Genomic DNA, 21199 nt, shown 5'->3' with positions numbered 1-21199 from the left:
ATGTCAACGGCTGACAAATGGGCTAGAGTGTGGTGTCTGTCGGTCTGTGTCTGTCTGTGTGTGTGTCTCTCTGTGTGTGTCAGTCTGTGTCAGTCTTACCTCCACACAGTTGTCACACACACTGCAGTGAGAGCAACGGGGCGGTCTGTAGAAGTGACAGGTGGCACACCATTTCATCCGGACCTGAATTCCTTTGATCTCTACATTCTTGTAGAGAGGTGCCCGGAAATCATCGTCCTTGTCCTCATCCTCATCCGCTGTCACAAGGGGAGAGATCACATTAGCAGGCAAGTACACACACAAACACACAATCTGATTTATGATTCCATTTGACAGGGGCAACAGGAGGTAGACTTAAATGAAGCTAACTCCCATGGTTAGCTGTCTGTACAAATTTACATTTTATAAACAATATGCATTTTGTAGCCCACATCTTTGGCATCAAATCTAAATTAAATGCATGTCACATACACAGTTTACAGCAGGTATAATAGCTGCTAGCTCCTTCAACAATGCAGAACATGAATCAATAATATCAATGAAAAGAGTCAAGTCAAAAATAACAAGTAGAAGAAGTGATAGAAGAGGTAGTATGCATCGTAATAATGGACTGGATTTACAAATATAGAGTGAGCAGTGGAATCAACAGTATATAATCGAACAGCAGCGTTGACTCTGTGAATGCGTATATATACACACGCATGCACACACGCACACACACACGTAAGTTTGAGTTTAAGGGTTGGTTGGATGTATTTAACCAGTACACAGTAATGGTTAAAGCCCAGAGGGCCTGCATTTGGATGGATGACAAAAGAAATGATCACATCAACTGCACACCCTACTCATTGGACTGCCACGGTCTTTCTGAACGAGTACATTTCCAGAGTTTATGTAGATCTTTGCACAATGGGCCACTTGACAATATTTCTATGTGAAGTGTATTGCTCTGGAGAAAGATAGGAAATAAAATGTGATGTCTTTTGGTTCATCAAAAAGCCCATTCAACCTGAAGGATGATCGTCATGGGATTCGTACACTTGGAACAACCACACACACACACACAATCCTACTGAGAGACCTCACGGTTGTTATGAGTTTTCAGACTCTTCAAATAGATTTAAAAGGTAACCGACTGGGAACCTGAATGTAAACATCTCTGCAGTCTGCTCTTTAAAAACAATCGTCAGCAGACAAATGAATGAGGCTTTATCATCCAATACACAATATAGGCCTTTACATTGCAAGGCTGTCAAGGCTTTACATTACAGAACAATAGAAGCCTTGAACCTGGTAGTCACATTCACTGTACATACAGTATGAGTCAAAAGTATGGACACACCTACTCATTCAAGGGTTTTTCTTTATTTGGACTATTTTCTACATTGTAGAACAACAATTGTTTAACACTTTTTTGGTTACAACATATGTGTTATTTCAAAGTTTTCATGTCTTCACTATTATTCTACAATGTAGAAAATAGTAAAAATAAAGAAAAACCCTGGAATGAGTAGGTGTGTCCATACTTTTGACTGGTCCTGTACGTCATACACAGATTTACACCAATTGAAGAGAAAGGAATAAACTGTCAGATACAGCCTAGCTCCATACAGCAGAGATGACAGCTCATGAGGATTGTATTGACAGGGTAGGATCTACGAAATATACCCCTGAGGCCATACCGCTCTTAGAAGCAGGGATTTAACTGCAGTTTGTTTCTCCCCACACAGATACAGTGTGTGGAGGCAGGAGCAGTAGGATTATCCATGTGGCCACAGGCATCTCAATATAGTGGGCATGTGTTTTCGTCTGCAACACTCTCTCTCTATCAAACTACTGCAGCTCTCCACTCCATCTCCACAGTAAGGAGAGACCACTTCAGGAAGATACATGAACCTGGCTGTGTCCAATGTGCTGTAACCATTGTTACCTGTTTATGGGGGGACAAGTAGTTCTTAAAGTCCGGAGCTTATTATGTTACAAGCATGTTACAACCATAAGGTGTAAATGGGCCACATTCAACGATCATTATACTAAACATAGGGGCCTGGGCCATCCCCCAGGAGAGTGGACGACACACACACACACACACACACACACAGTGTTTCCCTTTCTTTACCGTTACTAACAGCTGACTACCATCAAGTACTGCCAGTTTTTTTTCTAAGGCAGCAGCAGTGGGCCTCGTAACCTCGACCAGGACTTGGTCACCAGGTCACAGGTCTGTAAGTCATGCATAGCATGGTGCAGAGAGGGCCCAGTTATTAGCTAAAACAGGCGTTGTGGGCTAATGGGTACTGAAAAGACCCGGACAGAGAGAGCGAGTGAGAGGCAGACAGACAGACATAAAGAGAGAGAGACCCATTCATCTCATACAGACACTTTCAGTAGTAAAAGGGAACTGACCTTTGGGGAAGACTCCAGGGTCCATGAAGGTAGCCATGCTGAAGTTGGCCAGCACAAATAGGAAGACGACGCCATTGTAGAGAGGCACGGCGGGGGAGATCGTGTTGGTCAACCAGGGGCACCTGGAGAGGAGAGAGGACAGCAGTTAGGAAACTCCATTCATAGTTCATTCATACATAGTGATATCTGAGGATTCAGACATTTATTTTTTTATTTTACCTTTATTTAACTAGGCAAGTCAGTTAAGAACAAATTCTTATTTTCAATGACGGCCTAGGAACAGTGGGTTAACTGCCTGTTCAGGAGCAGAACGACAGATTTGTACCTTGTCAGCTCAGGGATTTGAACTTGCAAACTTTCGGTTACGAGTCCAACGCTCTAACCACTAGGCTACCCTGACATAGGAGGCACACAATGAATGACACACATATGCATCTACATAAATTCAGCAAAAAAGGAAACGTCCTCTCACTGTCAACTGCGTTTGTCAGCAAACATAACAAGTGTAAATATTTGTATGAACATAAGATTCAACAACAGACATAAACTGAACAATTTTGTCAGAGACACGTGACTAACAGAAATTGAATAACGTGTCCCTGAACAAAGGTGGGGGGGGTCAAAATCAAAAGTAACAGTCAGTATCTGGTGTGACCACCAGCTGCATTAAGTACTGCAGTGCATCTCCTCCTCATGGACTGAGCCAGATTTGCCAGGTCTTGCTGTGAGATGTTACCCCACTCTTCCACCAAGGCACCTGCAAGTTCCCGGACATTTCTTGGTGGGAATGGTCCTAGCCCTCACCCTCCTCACCCTCCAATGTTTGGATGTACCGATCCTGTGCAGGTGTTGTTACATGTGGTCTGCCACTGCGAGGACGATCAGCTGTCCGTCCTGTCTCCCTGCAGCACTGTCTTAGGCGTCTCACAGTACGGACATGGCAATTTATTGCCCTGGCCACATCTGCTGTCCTCATGCCTCCTTGCAGCATGCCTAAGGCACGTTCCCACAGATGAGCAGGGATCCTGGGCATCTTTCTTTTGGTGTTTTTCAGAGTCAGTAGAAAGGCCTCTTTAGTGTCCTAAGTTTCCATAACTGTGACCTTAATTGCCTACCATCTGTAAGCTGTTAGTGTCTTAATGACCGTTCCACAGGTGCAGGTTTATTCATTGTTTATGGTTCATTGAACAAGCATGGGAAACCGTGTTTAAACCCTTTACAATGAAGATCTGTGAAGTTATTTGGATTTTTATTTATTATCTTTGAAGGACAGGGTCCTGAAAAAGGGATGTTTCTTTTTTTACTAAGTTTATATGTAAATATGTTGACAAATACTGATTCATACTGATAAAAGGATTGTAATCTGCCTATGAAATGAGGGATGGAGGCGAGATGCAAATCCTGCGCAAATGGGAAAACTATGCAAAAAGGAGGACACGGTGTAAAGCTGGAATTGCTTCTTCGCCTCTTGAGATTCAGAAATAATAACAATGGCATCATCAGCTATACATGGAACAGACCAGATCTCCTCTCAGCCTCAGATATAAAAGTCAATTAGAGATGATGACACATGAGGAAAGGGCTATACTTGGGTGCAGGGCTGAGCTATATTACAATGTCTAACATTTCCTGTAATTAGAGAGGGAGTTGCAGACAGACCAGGCATGGATACAGACAGACAGCTCGCATAGGCAGTGTGTTAGTGTGTACCATCCACAGTGGTATCTCACTAAATCCTGGTTGAAAGATTCCTGCAATCAGGAGCGAATAAGCACAAAATCTGTGAATCCACCTACTGGGAGTTCTGGAAAACCTAGTCCAGGATTTAAACAGAATCACTAAGACATTTTGTGTGTCAAGCTTGATCTTATCCACAGGCTTATTTATCATCACATACTGTGAAATCTGCAAAGATACCTGGAAAATGCTGCAATCAAGAACACCAAGTAAATGTAGAAGAAAAATGTAGTAGAAATGTCAAGACATTGTATGAGCCCAAAAAAGGTCTCTATGCCTCATCGCCCCTGCTGGGTCTCCTTCTAGAGGCCCACCTGAGCCACAATGCAGGGTGGTTAAGTGTAGCCAGCCATAGGTACACTGTAGATGCCAGGACAGCGGAGTCAATCACCACCTTCCGGAGACACCTGAAACCCCACCTCTTTCAGGAATACCTAGGATAGGATAAAGTAATCCTTCTCACCCCCCCCTTAAAAGATTTAGATGCACTATTGTAAAGTGGCTGTTCCACTGGATGTCTTAAGGTGAACGCACCAATTTGTAAGTCGCTCTGGATAAGAGCGTCTGCTAAATGACTTAAATGTAGACAGACAGACAGACAGACAGACAGACAGACAGACAGACAGACAGACAGACAGACAGACAGACAGACAGACAGACAGACAGACAGACAGACAGACAGACAGACAGACAGACGGGGCTTTCAGACAGACAGACAGACAGACAGACAGACAGACAGACAGACAGACAGACAGACAGACAGACAGACAGACAGACAGACAGACAGACAGACAGACAGACGGGGCTTTCTGTTGGTCTAAATGAGGGAGCAGTGTTAGTGTACACAACATTAATAAATTAAATGTCTCATGGGGAAGAGGCAGCGGTTTCGAGGAAATGCCCTTCTTTGATCATGCCCGCTCAATCAGCGTTACTGCTTTACACACACACAGTGCACACAGACTGTATGCACACACACGCATGCACACACAGAGCACCGATTTCTTGGCATCTGTTAATGGAGGTGATCCTCTCTCCATCTTGCCTCTTCCTTCCCCCTCTGCTCTGTTCAATTATTCAGAGTGGAGTGTGTACTGTAGGTAGGAGAATGGGATGCTGTGCTAGCAGGCCTGGGGGAGCATGGTGACTCACAGTGATCCCCAGCACCCAGCCTCTGCTCTGGAGGAGGGCCAGTCAACCAGCACCCAGCCTCTGCTCTGGAGGAGGGCCAGTCAACCAGCCTCTGCTCTGGAGGAGGGCCAGTCAACCAGCCTCTGCTCTAGAGGAGGGCCAGTCAACCAGCCTCTGCTCTAGAGGAGGGCCAGTCAACCAGCCTCTGCTCTAGAGGAGGGCCAGTCAACCAGCCTCTGCTCTAGAGGAGGGCCAGTCAACCAGCCTCTGCTCTAGAGGAGGGCCAGTCAACCAGCCTCTGCTCTAGAGGAGGGCCAGTCAACCAGCCTCTGCTCTAGAGGAGGGCCAGTCAACCAGCCTCTGCTCTAGAGGAGGGCCAGTCAACCAGCCTCTGCTCTAGAGGAGGGCCAGTCAACCAGCCTCTGCTCTGGAGGAGGGCCAGTCAACCAGCCTCTGCTCTGGAGGAGGGCCAGTCAACCAGCCTCTGCTCTGGAGGAGGGCCAGTCAACCAGCCTCTGCTCTGGAGGAGGGCCAGTCAACCAGCCTCTGCTCTGGAGGAGGGCCAGTCAACCAGCCTCTGCTCTGGAGGAGGGCCAGTCAACCAGCCTCTGCTCTGGAGGAGGGCCAGTCAACCAGCCTCTGCTCTGGAGGAGGGCCAGTCAACCAGCCTCTGCTCTGGAGGAGGGCCAGTCAACCAGCCTCTGCTCTGGAGGAGGGCCAGTCAACCAGCCTCTGCTCTGGAGGAGGGCCAGTCAACCAGCCTCTGCTCTGGAGGAGGGCCAGTCAACCAGCCTCTGCTCTGGAGGAGGGCCAGTCAACCAGCCTCTGCTCTGGAGGAGGGCCAGTCAACCAGCCTCTGCTCTGGAGGAGGGCCAGTCAACCAGCCTCTGCTCTGGAGGAGGGCCAGTCAACCAGCCTCTGCTCTGGAGGAGGGCCAGTCAACCAGCCTCTGCTCTGGAGGAGGGCCAGTCAACCAGCCTCTGCTCTGGAGGAGGGCCAGTCAACCAGCCTCTGCTCTGGAGGAGGGCCAGTCAACCAGCCTCTGCTCTGGAGGAGGGCCAGTCAACCAGCCTCTGCTCTGGAGGAGGGCCAGTCAACCAGCCTCTGCTCTGGAGGAGGGCCAGTCAACCAGCCTCTGCTCTGGAGGAGGGACAGTCAACCAGCCTCTGCTCTGGAGGAGGGACAGTCAACCAGCCTCTGCTCTGGAGGAGGGACAGTCAACCAGCCTCTGCTCTGGAGGAGGGACAGTCAACCAGCCTCTGCTCTGGAGGAGGGACAGTCAACCAGCCTCTGCTCTGGAGGAGGGACAGTCAACCAGCCTCTGCTCTGGAGGAGGGACAGTCAACCAGCCTCTGCTCTGGAGGAGGGCCAGTCAACCAGCCTCTGCTCTGGAGGAGGGTCAGTCAACCAGCCTCTACTCTGGAGGAGGGTCAGTCAACCAGCCTCTACTCTGGAGGAGGGTCAGTCAACCAGCCTCTACTCTGGAGGAGGGTCAGTCAACCAGCCTCTGCTCTAGAGGAGGGGACAGTCAACCAGCCTCTGCTCTGGAGGAGGGCCAGTCAATAAGCACCCAGCCTCTGCTCTGGAGGAGGGCCAGTCAACCAGTAACAGGGACCAGAAACACCACCTGTATCAGTGCCCATGTGGATAGGCGGTTCCCACAGCTTCTGTGAGTATGGCAAAGCAGCGCTATATCATGTGGGTAATACCAAAAAGGTAGTTAAGGGAGAGAAATTCCTAGAGGAGTACAGTCCACCGTGCGAATCTGCACTGCTTTCACCTAATAATCCCACTTGCCAAGTAGAAAAACAGCCAGTATTATTATTATTAATTATTATTATTATACCTACCTACCTACCTACCTACAGTTGAAGTCGGAAGTTTACATACACCTTAGCCAAATACATTTAAACTCAGTTTTTCACAATTCCTGACATTTAATCCTAGAAAAATTCCCCGTCAGTTAGGATCACCACTTTATTTTAAGAATGTGAAATGTCAGAATAATAGTAGAGAGAATGATTTATTTAAGCTTTTATTTCTTTCATCACATTCCCAGTGGGTCAGAAGTTTACATACACTCAATTAGTATTTGGTAGCATCACCTTTAAAATGTTTAACTTGGGTCAAACATTTCAGGTAGCCTTCCATAAGCTTCCCACAATAAATTGGGTGAATTTTGGCCCATTCCTCCTGACAGAGCTGGTGTAACCGAGTCAAGTTTGTAGGCCTCCTTGCACGCACGCGCTTTTTCAGTTCTGCCCACAAATCTTCTATGGGATTGAGGTCAGGGCTTTGTGATGGCCACTCCAATGCCTTGACTTTGTTGTCCTTAAGCCATTTTGCCACAACTTTGGAAGTATGCTTGGGGTCATTGTCCATCTGGATACCCATTTGTGACCAAGCTTTAACTTCCTGACTGATGTCTTGAGATGTTGCTTCAATATATCCACATAATTTTCCTTCCTCATGAGGCCATGTATTTTGCGAAGTGCACCAGTCCTTCCTGCAGCAAAGCACAACATGATCCTGCCACCTCCGTGCTTCACGGTTGGGATGGTGTTCTTTCGGCTTGCAAGCCTCCCCCTTTTTCCTCCAAACATAACGATGGTCATTATGGCCAAACAGTTCTATTTTTGTTTCATCAGAGCAGAGGACATTTCTCCAAAAAGTACAATATTTGTCCCCATGTCCCCAAACCGTAGTCTGGCTTTTTTTATGGCGGTTTTGGAGCAGTGGCTTCTTCCTTGCTGAGCAGACTTTCAGGTTATGTCAATATAGGACTCGTTTTACAGTGGATATAGATACTTTTGTACCTGTTTCCTCCAGCATCTTCACAAGGTCCTTTGCTGTTGTTCTGGGATTGATTTGCACTTTTTGCACCAAAGTACGTTCATCTCTAGGAGACAGAACGCGTCTCCTTCCTGAGCGGTATGACGGCTGCGTGGTCCCATGGTGTTTATACTTGCATACTATTGTTTGTACAGATGAACGTGGTACCTTCAGGTGTTTGGAAATTGCTCCTAAGGATGACCCAGACTTGTGGAGGTCTACAATTTTTCTCCTGAGGTCTTGGCTAATTTTCCCATGATGTCAAGCAAAGAGGCATTGAAATACATCCACGGGTACACCTCCAAATAAATCAGGCTAATTGATATTATTTTTCAGAAGCTTCTAAAGCCATGACATATTTTTCTGGAATTTTCCAAGCTGTTTAAAGGCACAGTCAACTACTGTATGTAAACGTCTGACCCACTGGAATTGTGTTACAGTGAATTATAAGTGAAATAATCTGTCTGTAAACAATTGTTGGAAAAATTACTTGTGTCATGCATAAAGTAGATGTCCTAACTGACTTGACAAAACTATAGTTTGTTAACAATAAATTTGTGCAGTGGTTGAAAAATGAGTTTTAATGACTCCAACCTAAGTGTATGTAAACTTCCGACTTCAACTGTACGTACGTACTTCTGTCTGAAGGAGATGACACCTGCGAGGGTAAAAAAACAAACACACCCTGTTAAAAACTCTTTATTTATTTATATTATATATTGACTTTCAACACACACACACACATACATACATACATACATACATACATACATACATACATACATACATACATACATACATACATACATACATACATACATACATACATACATACATACATACATACATACATACATACATACATACATACATACATACATACATACATACATACATACATACATACATACATACATACATACATACATACATACATACATACATACATACATACATACATACATACATACATACATACATACATACATACATACATACATACATACATACATACATACATACATACATACATACATACATACATACATACATACATACATACATACATACATACATACATACATACATACATACATACATACATACATACATACATACATACATACATACATACATACATACATACATACATACAGCAAAAAAAGAAACGTCCTCTCACTCTCAACTGCGTTTATTTTCAGCAAACTTAACGTGTAAATATTTGTATGAGCATAACAAGATTCAACAACTGAGACATAATCTGAACAAGTTTCACAGACATGTGACTAACAGAAATGGAATGATGTGTCCCTGAACAAAGGGAGGGTCAAAATCAAAAGTAACAGTCAGTATCTGGTGTGGCCACCAGCTGCATTAAGTACTGCAGTGCATCTCCTCCTCATGGACTGCAACAGATTTGCAAGTTCTTGCTGTGAGATGTTACCCCACTCTTCCACCAAGGCACCTGCAAGTTCCCGGTCATTTCTGGGGGGAATGGCCCTAACGCTGGCCCTCACCCTGCGATCCAACAGGTCCCAGGCGTGCTCTATGTGATTGAGATCCGGGCTCATCGCTGGCCATGGCAGAACACGGACATTCCTGTCTTGCAGGAAATCACGCACAGAACGAGCAGTATGGCTGGTGGCATTGTCATGCTGGAGAGTCATGTCAGGATGAGCCTGCAGGAAAGTTAGCACGAGGGAGGAGAATGTCTTCCCTGTAATGCACAGCATTGAAATCGCCTGTGTAACATTCATTCTTTTGGCGATAAACGCAAATCCGACCATCACCCCTGGTGAGACAAAACCGCGACTCGTCAGTGAAGAGCACTTTTTGCTAATCCTGTCTGGTCCAGCGATGGTGGGTTTGTGCCCATTGGCGACGTTGTTGCCGGTGATGTCTGGTGAGGACCTGCCTTACAACAGGCATACAAGCCCTCAGTCCAGCCTCTCTCAGCCTATTGTGGACAGTTTGAGCATTGATGGAGGGATTGTACGTTCCTGGTGTAACTCGGGTAATTGTTGTTGCCATCCTGTACCAGTCCCGCAGGTGTGATGTTTGGATGTACTAATCCTGTGCAGGTGTTGTTACACGTGGTCTGCCACTGCGAAGATGACCATCTGTCCATCCTGTAGCGCCATCTTCGGCGTCGCACAGTACGGACATGGCAATTTATTGCCCTGGCCACATCTGCTGTCCTCATGCCTCCTTGCAGCATGCCTAAGGCACATTCACGCAGATGAGCAGGGACCCTGGGCATCTTTCTTTTGGTGTTTTTCAGAGTCAGTAGAAAGGCCTCTTTAGTGTCCTAAGTTTTCATAACTGTGACCGTAATTGCCTACCGTCTGTACGCTGTTAGTGTCTTGACGACCGTTCCACAGGTGCATGTGCATTAATTGTTAATGGTTCATTGAACAAGCATGGGAAACAGTGTTTAAACCCTTTACAATGAAGATCTGTGAAGTTATTTGGATTTTAAGAATTATATTTGAAAGACAGGGTCCTGAAAAAGGGGCTTTTCTTTTTTTGCTGAATTTAGAAACACACACACACACAAAGCGCATTCGTAAAATATTCAGATCCCTTGACCTTTTCCACATTTCATTACAGCCTTATTCTAAAATGGATTGAATTTTAAAAAATCCTCAATCTACATACAATACTCCATAATGACAAAGTGAAAACAGGGTTTTAGAAATTTTAGCACATTTATTACAAATAAAAAACAGAAATACCTTATTTACATTAGTATTCAGACCTTTTGCTTTGAGACTCGAAATTGAGCTCAGGTGCATCCTGTTTCCATTGATCATCCTTGAGATGTTTCTACAACTTGATTGGAGTCCACCTGTGCTAAATTCAATTGATTGGACATGATTAGTAAAGGCACACACCTGTCTATATAACGTCCAACAGCTGACAGTGCATGTCAGAGCAAAAACCAAGCCATGAGGTCGAAGGAATTAAAAAAGCTCAGAGGCAGGATTGTGTTGAGACACAGATCTGGGGAAGGGTACCAAAAAATGTCTGCAGTATTGAAGGTCCCCAAGAACACAGTGGCCTCCATCATTCTTAAATGGAAGAAGTTTGGAACCACCAAGACTCTTCCTAGAGCTGGCCGCACGGCCAAACTGGGCAATTGGGGGATAAGGGCCTTGGTTAGGGAGGTGGCCAAGAACCCGATGGTCACTCTGACAGAGCTCTAGAGTTCCTCTGTGGAGATGGTAGAACCTTCTAGAAGGACACCCATCTCTGCAGCACTCCACCAATCAGGCCTTTATGGTAGAATGGCCAGACGGAAGCCACTCCTCAGTAAAAGGCATGACAGCCCGCTTGGCACCTAAATGACTCTCAGACCATGAGAAACAAGATTCTCTGGTCTGATGAAACCAAGATTGAACTCCTTGTCCTGAATGCAAAGTGTCATGTCTGGAGGAAACCAGGCACCATCCCTACGGTGAAGCATGGTGGTGCAGCATCATGCTGTAGGGATGTTTTTCAGCGGCAGGAACTGGGAGACTAGTCAGGATCGAGGGAAAGATGAATGAAGCAAAGTACAGAGAGATCCTTGATGAAAACCTGCTCCACAGTGCTCAGGACCTCACACTGGGGCGAAGGTTCACCTTCCAACAGGACAACGAACCTAAGCACACAACCAAGACAATGCAGGAGTGACTTCGGGATAAGTCTCTAAATGTCCTTGAGTGGCCCAGCCAGAGCCAGAGCCCGGACTTCAACCAGATCGAACATCTCTGGGGAGACCTGAAAATAGCTGTGCAACGAAGCTCACCATCCAACCTGACAGAGGATCTGCAGAGAATAAGAATTTGTTCTTAACTGACTTACCTAGTTAAATAAAGGTTAAATAAAGATAAGAATGGGAGAAACTCCCCAAAAACAGGTGTGCCAAGCTTGTAGCGTCATACACAAGACTCAAGGCTGTAATCCCTGCCAAAGGTGCTTCAACGAAGTACAGTAAAGGATCTGACTACTTTTGTAAAAGTGATATTTAAATATTATATTGAATTTTTTGCCCAAAAAATCTATAAACCTGTTTTTGCTTTGTCATTATGGGTTATTGTGTGTAGATTAAATAGGGAAAAAAATATTTAATCTATTTTAGAATAAGGCTGTAACGTAACAAAATGTTGAAAAAAATCAAGTGGTCTGAATACTTTCCCGAATGCACTGTATATATGTAGCCAGGGGCTTTAACTCACTGTCCATGGTGTTGGTGTGTTTGATGCTAGGGCTGTGGCGGTCATGACATTTTGTCACCCGGTTATTGTCATGCAAAAGTCTGCCTGTGTCATGGTAATTTTGCGTTAATTAACACAAACACGCTTAGCAGCTTCAGGCCTCCACAAATACAAGCTGCTGATGCGTGCCTTTGGAACACCTACATTTTAACAAGTCTAATAAACATTTTAATATACACCATAACAATAAATCCATTATTTATTTTAGGTAAGTCTAAAGAAAGATTAACAGAATATGAGTCGGCCTACGTACTGTATGTTAGGCTATCTGGCATGCCATTGGCTGTAGGCTTGTTCATTTAGCAGACAAGATATGCTTATAAGTCCCATGTTACCATGTTATATTATATGATTTTATAGTAAGAAGAATATAATTGCACTTGCTGAATAAAATAGAAAGGATATTTTTCCCATTCTGGAGTGGCTGCGCATATGAAGGCTATGTTGAGTGTAAAAGTGATAATTTCAAACAGATCCTATAGGGTACGCTAGATTTAGAGTTATTTGGCAACTTTAGTTGTTAATGATACAAAACTTAGAATGTCTTAGAATGTCTTAGAAATCAGAACATACAGTATTTGGGCTGCATAATGTGACTATAGGCTATTAATAATTTGAGAACATCGCAAAAAAAGCTTGCACACTGTTCCTTGCCTCAGGCTGCACAGCTGTTCTCTCATCAAGTGATCATATTATCATCCATCAGACTATTCTCAATGTAATAGTCTTTACTAATACAGTACCAGTCAAAAGTTGTAACACACCTACTCATTCCAGGGTTTTCTTTAGTTTTACCATTTTCTACATTGTAGAATAATAGCGAAGACATAAACTATGAAATAACACACATGGAATCATGTAGTAACCAAAAAAAGGTCTGTGAATGATGTGTTTGAAACAAATCCAAATATATTTTATATTTGAGCTTCTTCAAAGTAGCCTCCCTTTCCCATGATGACAGCTTTGCGCACTCTCTCAACCAGCTTCATGAGGTAATGCATTTCAATTAACACGCATGCCTTTATAAAAGTTAATTTATGGTATTTCTTTCCTTCTTAATGCGTTTGGGACAATCAGTTGTGTTGTGAGAAGGTAGGGGAGTATACAGAAGATAGCTCTATTTGGTAAAATACTAAGTCCATGGCAAGAACAGCTCAAATAAGAAAAGAAAAACAACAGTCCATCAATACTTTAAGACATGAAGGTCAGTCAATATAAAACATTCCCTATTACTACGCCATCCAAAATCAAATACAAATGCACTACTGTAGGCTAACTCTAAGCTGCCTGACACAATCAATGAATCAACAGCGTCGCCTAGGCCTATACATTCTTTCCCAGTATGAATAACAATACAGTCCACACTCAAAGGTGATTACTAGAATTAGTTTAATTTTAGAATATAGGCTAGACCAATTAAAGATATCTTACATTTGTAAAACAAATTGTTGGGGGGGGTAACAGAACAGAGATCAACTAAGTTCTACAATGGTAGTTTGGGTGACAGTTTGGCTTCAATTTGGCTTCTAGGAGATGTTAGTTTGGCTTAAAATAAATTATCACAGAAAAGCAATACATTTTAGAAGCTGTTCCGCCTCCAATAAAATCCCAATTTCACCCTTGGTCTGTGAATGATGTGTTTTGCTCACAGTGATATGAACAAGGAGTGAGCTACACAAAGCATAGCCATTCCAGCTGAAAGAGGCCATTAAGAGTACAGGAGCAGACCAGGCAGTGGGTGGGAAATGTGACTCAGAGAGTAGGATACATCATTCAGGCCACAGACATTTGTTAATTAAGTGGCAACAACAAATCACCATTAAACAATTATCAACGCCAATCACAAGTCTGTTTTACAGTAAACGTAAGCACAAAAATAGGGTAAAAAATGTAATAAAAACTACAAAAGTTGTCAAAAGTTTAAACAGTGTTTTCCCTGTTTGGCGATGAGCTGAACCAAAAGGCCCACAACACACTGCTGGCGCCAAAAGTGTTCTAATGTAATGATTCTGGTTCTAGAACCTGGGCACTGGGGAGGAAGAAGGCCTGCTGCAATCACCATGGTAATGAACCAGCCCGCCGCCACAATGTGACTGGAAGGTAATGAGGAGCTAGGAGCCCGTTGGCCAGTCATCTGCATTCTACAGGACAGGCTGGCCAATTGGCCTTCAGCAGACAGGCTCATGGCTGGGTCCAAAGGCCAGACCCGTAACCCAGACAACAAACGGAACACAGATAAAACAGATTAATGGATCAGATGACAGGAATAAATGAAAATGAAAATCATATTTTATCATCACCCTGACTTCTGAATACATCCTGCCAGTGCCATGGGAGAAAAATAAGCAAGCAGTGAAGATTATAGATAAATAAACCACACTTCCCCGGGCTAGCAGGCCCCGTTCATTACTAACACTCAGTCATATCGATCTACCAACAGACAGCCAGCTAGTCTACAGGCAAGGGCAGCTCTCTCTGGCAGCAGACCTCACTTTATCTTCATATGGGATCTCTCTGTAATATCAGAAACACCATGAGGATGTGCTGTTGCTGAACCTCTGCTGCTCTGTTCCTCCTCCCCATGGGGCAAAATGGCTCACATTATTAGAAAGTAACTTCTGACCATGAGGTGAATCTTAATTTCCACTAAGTCAAACTTTCACTTAGTCTCCCATTGACATCAATGCATATTTAGTTAACATTTTACTTAAGTGGAAGCTAGGATTCAGCTTGGTCTTTACCGAGCTGAGTGAAGACCAGGTCCTGGACTAGAGCCAGAGAAGTCAATTAATCATAACACTTCTGTAATAGTTTGAGAGCTTAGGACTATAAGGTTCTATCTGCATTTTTGTCCAAATTAACATAGCCTTGTTATGTTCAATGTTCTCTACCTACAGTACCAGTCAACAGTTTAGAACACCTACTCATTCCAGGGTTTTTCTTTATTTTACTATTTTCTACATTGTAGAATAATAGTGAATACATCTAAAACTATGAAATAGCACACATGGAATCATGTAGTAACCAAAAAAGGTGTTAAACAAATATATTTTATATTTGAGATTCTTCAAAGTAGCCACCCTTTGCCTTGATGACAGCTTTACATTCTCTCAACCAGCTTACTGAGGTAGTCACCTGGAATGCATTTCAATTAACAGGTGTGCCCTGTTAAAAGTTAACTTGTGGAATTTCTTTCCTTAACGCGTTTGAGTCAATTCAGTTTTGTTGTGACAAGGTAGGGGTGGAATACAGAAGATGATATTTGACCAAATAAAGCTAAGTCCATATTATGGCAAGATTCTAAAGATTCAAGTATTCTAAATACCCCAATTCATTTTAAGTTCAAAAGAATACAAGACACAAATTGCTGACACCACTCAAACCAATTGGAGTTCGGGACTTTAAAGCCAATTATCTCAGAATCATAATTTTTCTGATAGAACCTTTTAGTTCCAAGCTCTCAAGATGGTTAGATAGAGAGGATGGTCTGGTACTTACTCAACACTCAGATCATGTCTACACTTGTTGTATTGATTATAGCCAGATTAAATGCAATTGTTATTGGACATTTCTGAATAGCAGAGATGTACAAAAAAACATGATTAGATAGTGAGGTTTTCAGTCATATTTGATGAAGTGTACAAACAATGCTCAAGGGATGAGCACCACACCACTAACATGCTCTAAATTCCATCTATGGGTGTTGGTTAAAATGTGGGGTTTCTGATAGCAAGCAATAGCTTCATCCTTAGAAATGCTTGATTCCTCAGAGTCCCTAACCATTGTGAGTATTACTGTACCTCCCATATCCTCTCAGGCCTCACCTTTCTTCAGTAAGGGAACAATGCCCCTATTGAGGTCTACCCAAGGACATATCCTCACATCATCACAAGCCTCACTCAGTGTCAATTTAGGGACAATAAAGATATTCACATAATATAATCATCCCCACCTTAGCTCAGGGACATAGATATTCACATGATAGAACCTCATTTTAACTATACACTGGCAGACTTCAGTTGGTGTTTGTCAGTATCGTTCTTGCGAATTAAGATTGAGTCTATACAATTATACAATCCTGTCAACTGCGAACTGGCACGTCAGCCGAAGCACAGAACAATCCCTGCTTTGAAAACTCAGCTGATCACGAATAGAACACTGAGATCTTCAGCGTGATCGGTTTGAGTCAGTTGATAACGCTAAATGTGAAAGAACATTTCCAACCAATCTAACTGAAATATTTTCTCAAAGTAATGGAAAACATATAAGTGGGAAAAAACAAGATTTGAGCGGAAAGCTGCCGGCTTTGAAGCTGCTTTTATCTGCTGGAGTGGTTCTGGGAGGGGGAAATGTGTGAGGGCAACGTCTGAGAATCAAAGGGAATGGAGAATCAATCTGGAGTGCTTTCTGTATGCTTCATCTGAAATAAAAATAGAAACAGAAACAGCGGCAGCCAGGTATGACTTGGCACCTCAGACCAAACACTGAGGATGAAACGACAGACATATTAACTACGTTTGGCTCTATTGTGATTAGATGAATCAGAAAACAATCATCAAATCACAAATTTAAATGCATAGTAACACCCCTTGCCCATTGTTAGTGAGGGCATTTCTGAGTGTGGCACTACTCTTACAATGGGCAGAGAGAGAAGAGCTTGTGGGGTTATTGCATGTTTCCACTCTTCCAGTCTGTCTGTCTGTGAGATTGTGCTCTCATTAATTAAAGTGTTAGTTAGGGTCATCCCTGCAGATGGAGACCATGTGTTGCTCCAGACTACCCACTGATCCCTCATGTCCTGAGATGGCCAGGCTCAGGCCTCGCCACCCTACCAATCCACAGGGATAGTCAGGCTCAGACCTCACCACCCTACCAACCCACAGGGATAGTCAGGCTCAGGCCTCGCCACCCTACCAACCCACAGGGATAGTCAGGCTCAGGCCTCGCCACCCTACCAACCCACAGGGATAGTCAGGCTCAGGCCTCGCCACCCTACCAACCCACAGGGATAGTCAGGCTCAGGTCTCGCCACCCTACCAACCCACAGGGATAGTCAGGCTCAGGCCTCACCACCCTACCAAACCACAGGGATAGTCAGGCTCAGGCCTCACCACCCTACCAACCCACAGGGATAGCCAGGTCTAAAGCGCAGCACTGATTATGTTATCTTTCTCTCATAATCAGGGACAGATTCAGACTGAATCTTAGGCCAATCAAAAAGAAAACCAGCAGCCGCAGTACTAGGGACCACAAGCCGACCTTGAATACCCCTGAATATTCCTGAATACCCCCGAATACCCCTGGCTGCAATAGCGTCCTGCAATCTCAATCCCAACTCTTTCAAATCATCAAACCTCTCTTTTTCATCTAATCTCCACAAACAGATCTTTTCCCACCATCAAGCAGGAAAAAAGAGAGAAAGAGAGAGCCTTATTGAAGTTATTTTCACTAGTAGTTGAACTCTCACTAACTCTCAGTGGTCAGATAACTCAGTCTTCACATCACAGGGTGTAGGAGCAGTAGCGGCCCTGCTCACTGTGGCCCCGAGAGCTCGCTTTGTGTCTCTAATGCATGCACACTTCTGAGACAAACCACTCTGCGCTTACACACTTCACTTAGTATTCCACACACACCAACAGGCCCGCTGTCAATGGAGACAGCATAGATGAAAACAGCCTTTAAAATAACTGGTGACAGCAGGTCATACAAGAAGTGATTTTGCTGAAGGTAGGATGGGAAGGTGAGGAGCAGGAGATGAGGCGAGGAGCACAGTTTGTTTACTTGTGAGATAGCTAGGTATCTGAAGCTCATCTGAAGCTCGCTTTCAGATGAATATAAATGACTGAACCTGGAGCCATTTGAGATACTTTGACTGATTAAACGTCCACTTCAGCTATGTATACAAAAGATGGGAGAGAAAGAGAGAGAGAGAGAGAGAGAGAGAGAGAGCCTTGGCTAAAGGCTGTTTCTCTATGACTAAGAAGCTGAAATGAGAACCTGTGCTGCTGTCGCTGCTAAAGAGAGCACGCTGTATTCCATCTGAGGTAAAAGCAATCACATTTACATAATTACATAACAGCCGTATTTGAGACTAAATAAAATGCTTTGCACTGTTGATCTTTATGTCCTGTATTTGCATATTCATTACCAACTTTCATCAACTGTAAAGGAAAAAATAAAATACTGTAACTCAAGGCTATTTCAATACCCTTCAAACTCGTGTTTTTTTCAAGTAATCTTAAACTAATTCTTATCACACAGATGTATTATACATGAGATATTGTTGGCACCTCAGCTTAATGCAGCCTATAGGGAACATGTTTGTCATTTCCACAGTGGACAAGCACCTCAACATGCTAATGTGTGTGTGTAGGCCTGCTGGACATGGTGAGCATCATGTGGAGACTCAAGTGTGTGTTAGGGCCACACTCACCACAGCATTGTGGCCCCTAGGGTCTCCACGTCCACGTCTATACGGACCGAGTCATCCACGATGAGAATATGGCAGCAGCAGCAGTACGGGGGAGGAGGAGGGTGAGGACACAGCAAACCCCCTCCCCCCCTACCTTCTGAGCACCCTACCCACTCCCCTTAAGCTGCTCAGCTCCCCCCGGCACACGACACAGTAAACACCACAGGGGTGCTGGGCCATAACCAGCCTTGCAATCTCTCACACACACACACACACACACACACACACCTTGTAGAGACATTCCACTGACCCTCTTCTGTAAGACACATAACAGCCCCTGTTTCCCTGATGAAATTAAACAAACATCCTCTTGTAAGTAATAAACATGGCAAACAATGTCACTTAACCTGATGAAAACCATATTACATTATCCTGAAGTCAACACACCTGACCATGTCAGACTGTGGCTTGGTTCCTGGTCTAATCTACCTAAGAGGGAATGACAAATGAGGGAATCTGTGGCATGTCCTCTATGTATGCGCTTTAGGATTCGGTGTGACCATGACCACAGCCAGCGTCTCAAATGACACCCTATCCCAGGGCCCGTAGGGCTTTGGTGAAAATGGTGCACTATGTAGAGCATAGGGTGCCATTTGGGACGCAAACACAGAAAACCAGAGCAGCACAGAGACCAGCTGGAATAAAGAGAGCACTTAGGCAGAAGTCATTGTGGCTTAGCCCCACTGGTAAATATGTGGAAGTATTTAGACCACAGTGGCAAGGTCAAATAGTATCCCTGCCAATACCACAAGTTTGCTGTAACCCCATCTATACACAACACACCAACGAGGGATTCTGCTAATAAGGAGACGTGGAGAGACCACCACACCATTTAATCCTCTCCCCATTTGCCTGGCTGACAAGTAGGGAGTGTGAGTAATGCCCATTGTGCATATCTGAGTGGCAGAAGTTGGCTTACCCAACATCACATTCCTCATCAGTCTTATTCTAAGCTCAGACTGCAGGCAGTTGTTGGGGCCTGCTGCATGTGTGGCCACTGTAACATCCTGAAACAACCATGATCCCAATTTATTTGGAGTTTTAGCTCTTATTCTTTTCCGTATTGAAACTGCACTGTTGGTTAGGGGCTCATAAGGAAGCATTTCACTGTTGTATTCGGTGCATGTGACTAATACCAATTTGTAAGTCGCTCTGGATAAGAGCGTCTGCTAAATGACTTAAATTTAAATGTAAATAGGCACTGCTGCATGTGTGGCCACGGTGACATCCTGAAACAACCAATGGGCGCTGCTGCATGTGTGGCCACGGTGACATCCTGAAACAACCAATAGGCGCTGCTGCATGTGTGGCCACGGTGACATCCTGAAACAACCAATGGGCGCTGCTGCATGTGTGGCCACGGTGACATCCTGAAACAACCAATGGGCGCTGCTGCATGTGTGGCCACGGTGACATCCTGAAACAACCAATAGGCGCTGCTGCATGTGTGGCCACGGTGACATCCTGAAACAACCAATAGGCGCTGCTGCATGTGTGGCCACGGTGACATCCTGAAACAACCAATGGGCGCTGCTGCATGTGTGGCCACGGTGACATCCTGAAACAACCAATAGGCGCTGCTGCATGTGTGGCCACGGTGACATCCTGAAACAACCAATAGGCGCTGCTGCATGTGTGGCCACGGTGACATCCTGAAACAACCAATGGGCGGATTCCATAAATCTTGTATACTGCGCGTTTCTTAATTTAACACAAGGCCATGGTTTAAATGGAAAAAAAACAAAGAAATGATCATGAAAATGTAAATCCAATCCCTGAGGCAGCCATCTTTACTCTGTCGTTCCCATGTCAAATTGTCTTTTAAATCATCTAGCTGGCCAGAGTTCAACATATTTAAAAAATACTTTCACCTTCACTAAATTAGAATATCCTGCTACTTTCCTTCTCCTACTACTAGGTTGCCAGGACTCATCCCTGCAGCACACTGAGAGAACTGGGCTGAAACCTGAGGAGGAGACCCAGAAATACTAGACAACAACTCAGTCTTTGGGCCTTGCTGAGAGAGAGGGAAGTAGGGGGAGGGAGATCGAGAAAAAGAGAGGGGGTAGAGAGAGACAGAGAGAGCGAGAGAGACAGCGATAGACAGGGAGAGACAGAGCGAGAAAGGAGAGTGAGAGAGTGTGCTATGAGGTGACCTGGGACCTGTCCATCCGTGTCTTTCCTTGACCTTGACTGCTACTCAGTGATGCTGTGCCCCATTGGCTGAGTGTGCATACCCCCCGCCTCCCTTACCCCTCCAACCGCTTGCCTCCTCTGACACAGTCATGACTGTTATGCCTTTAATCTCCCAGCGACATCTGCGAGCCATTCCGTGCGAACGAGCGAGGTCAGACCAACTCTC

General features: G+C 44.5%; 1 protein-coding gene across 2 annotated transcripts in view; it reads right to left on the bottom strand.

Moving 5' to 3' along the window:
• Window positions 1-21199, bottom strand: part of LOC115140222 (palmitoyltransferase ZDHHC8B-like) — a 116661-nt gene that overhangs the window by 19775 nt on the left and 75687 nt on the right. For both annotated transcript variants that reach the window (XM_029678439.2, XM_029678440.2), the window contains exons 2-3: window positions 2407-2528; window positions 100-257 (exon numbers count right to left, since the gene is read on the bottom strand). In XM_029678439.2, coding sequence (XP_029534299.2) covers window positions 100-257; window positions 2407-2528 — 280 coding nt within the window. The remainder of the gene's footprint in view (window positions 1-99; window positions 258-2406; window positions 2529-21199) is intronic.

This window comes from Oncorhynchus nerka, linkage group LG13 (genome assembly GCF_034236695.1).
Source record: "Oncorhynchus nerka isolate Pitt River linkage group LG13, Oner_Uvic_2.0, whole genome shotgun sequence".
Taxonomy (NCBI): domain Eukaryota; kingdom Metazoa; phylum Chordata; class Actinopteri; order Salmoniformes; family Salmonidae; genus Oncorhynchus; species Oncorhynchus nerka.
The sequence above is the reverse complement of the archived record's forward strand: the minus strand, read 5'-3'. Positions and strand labels throughout refer to the sequence as shown.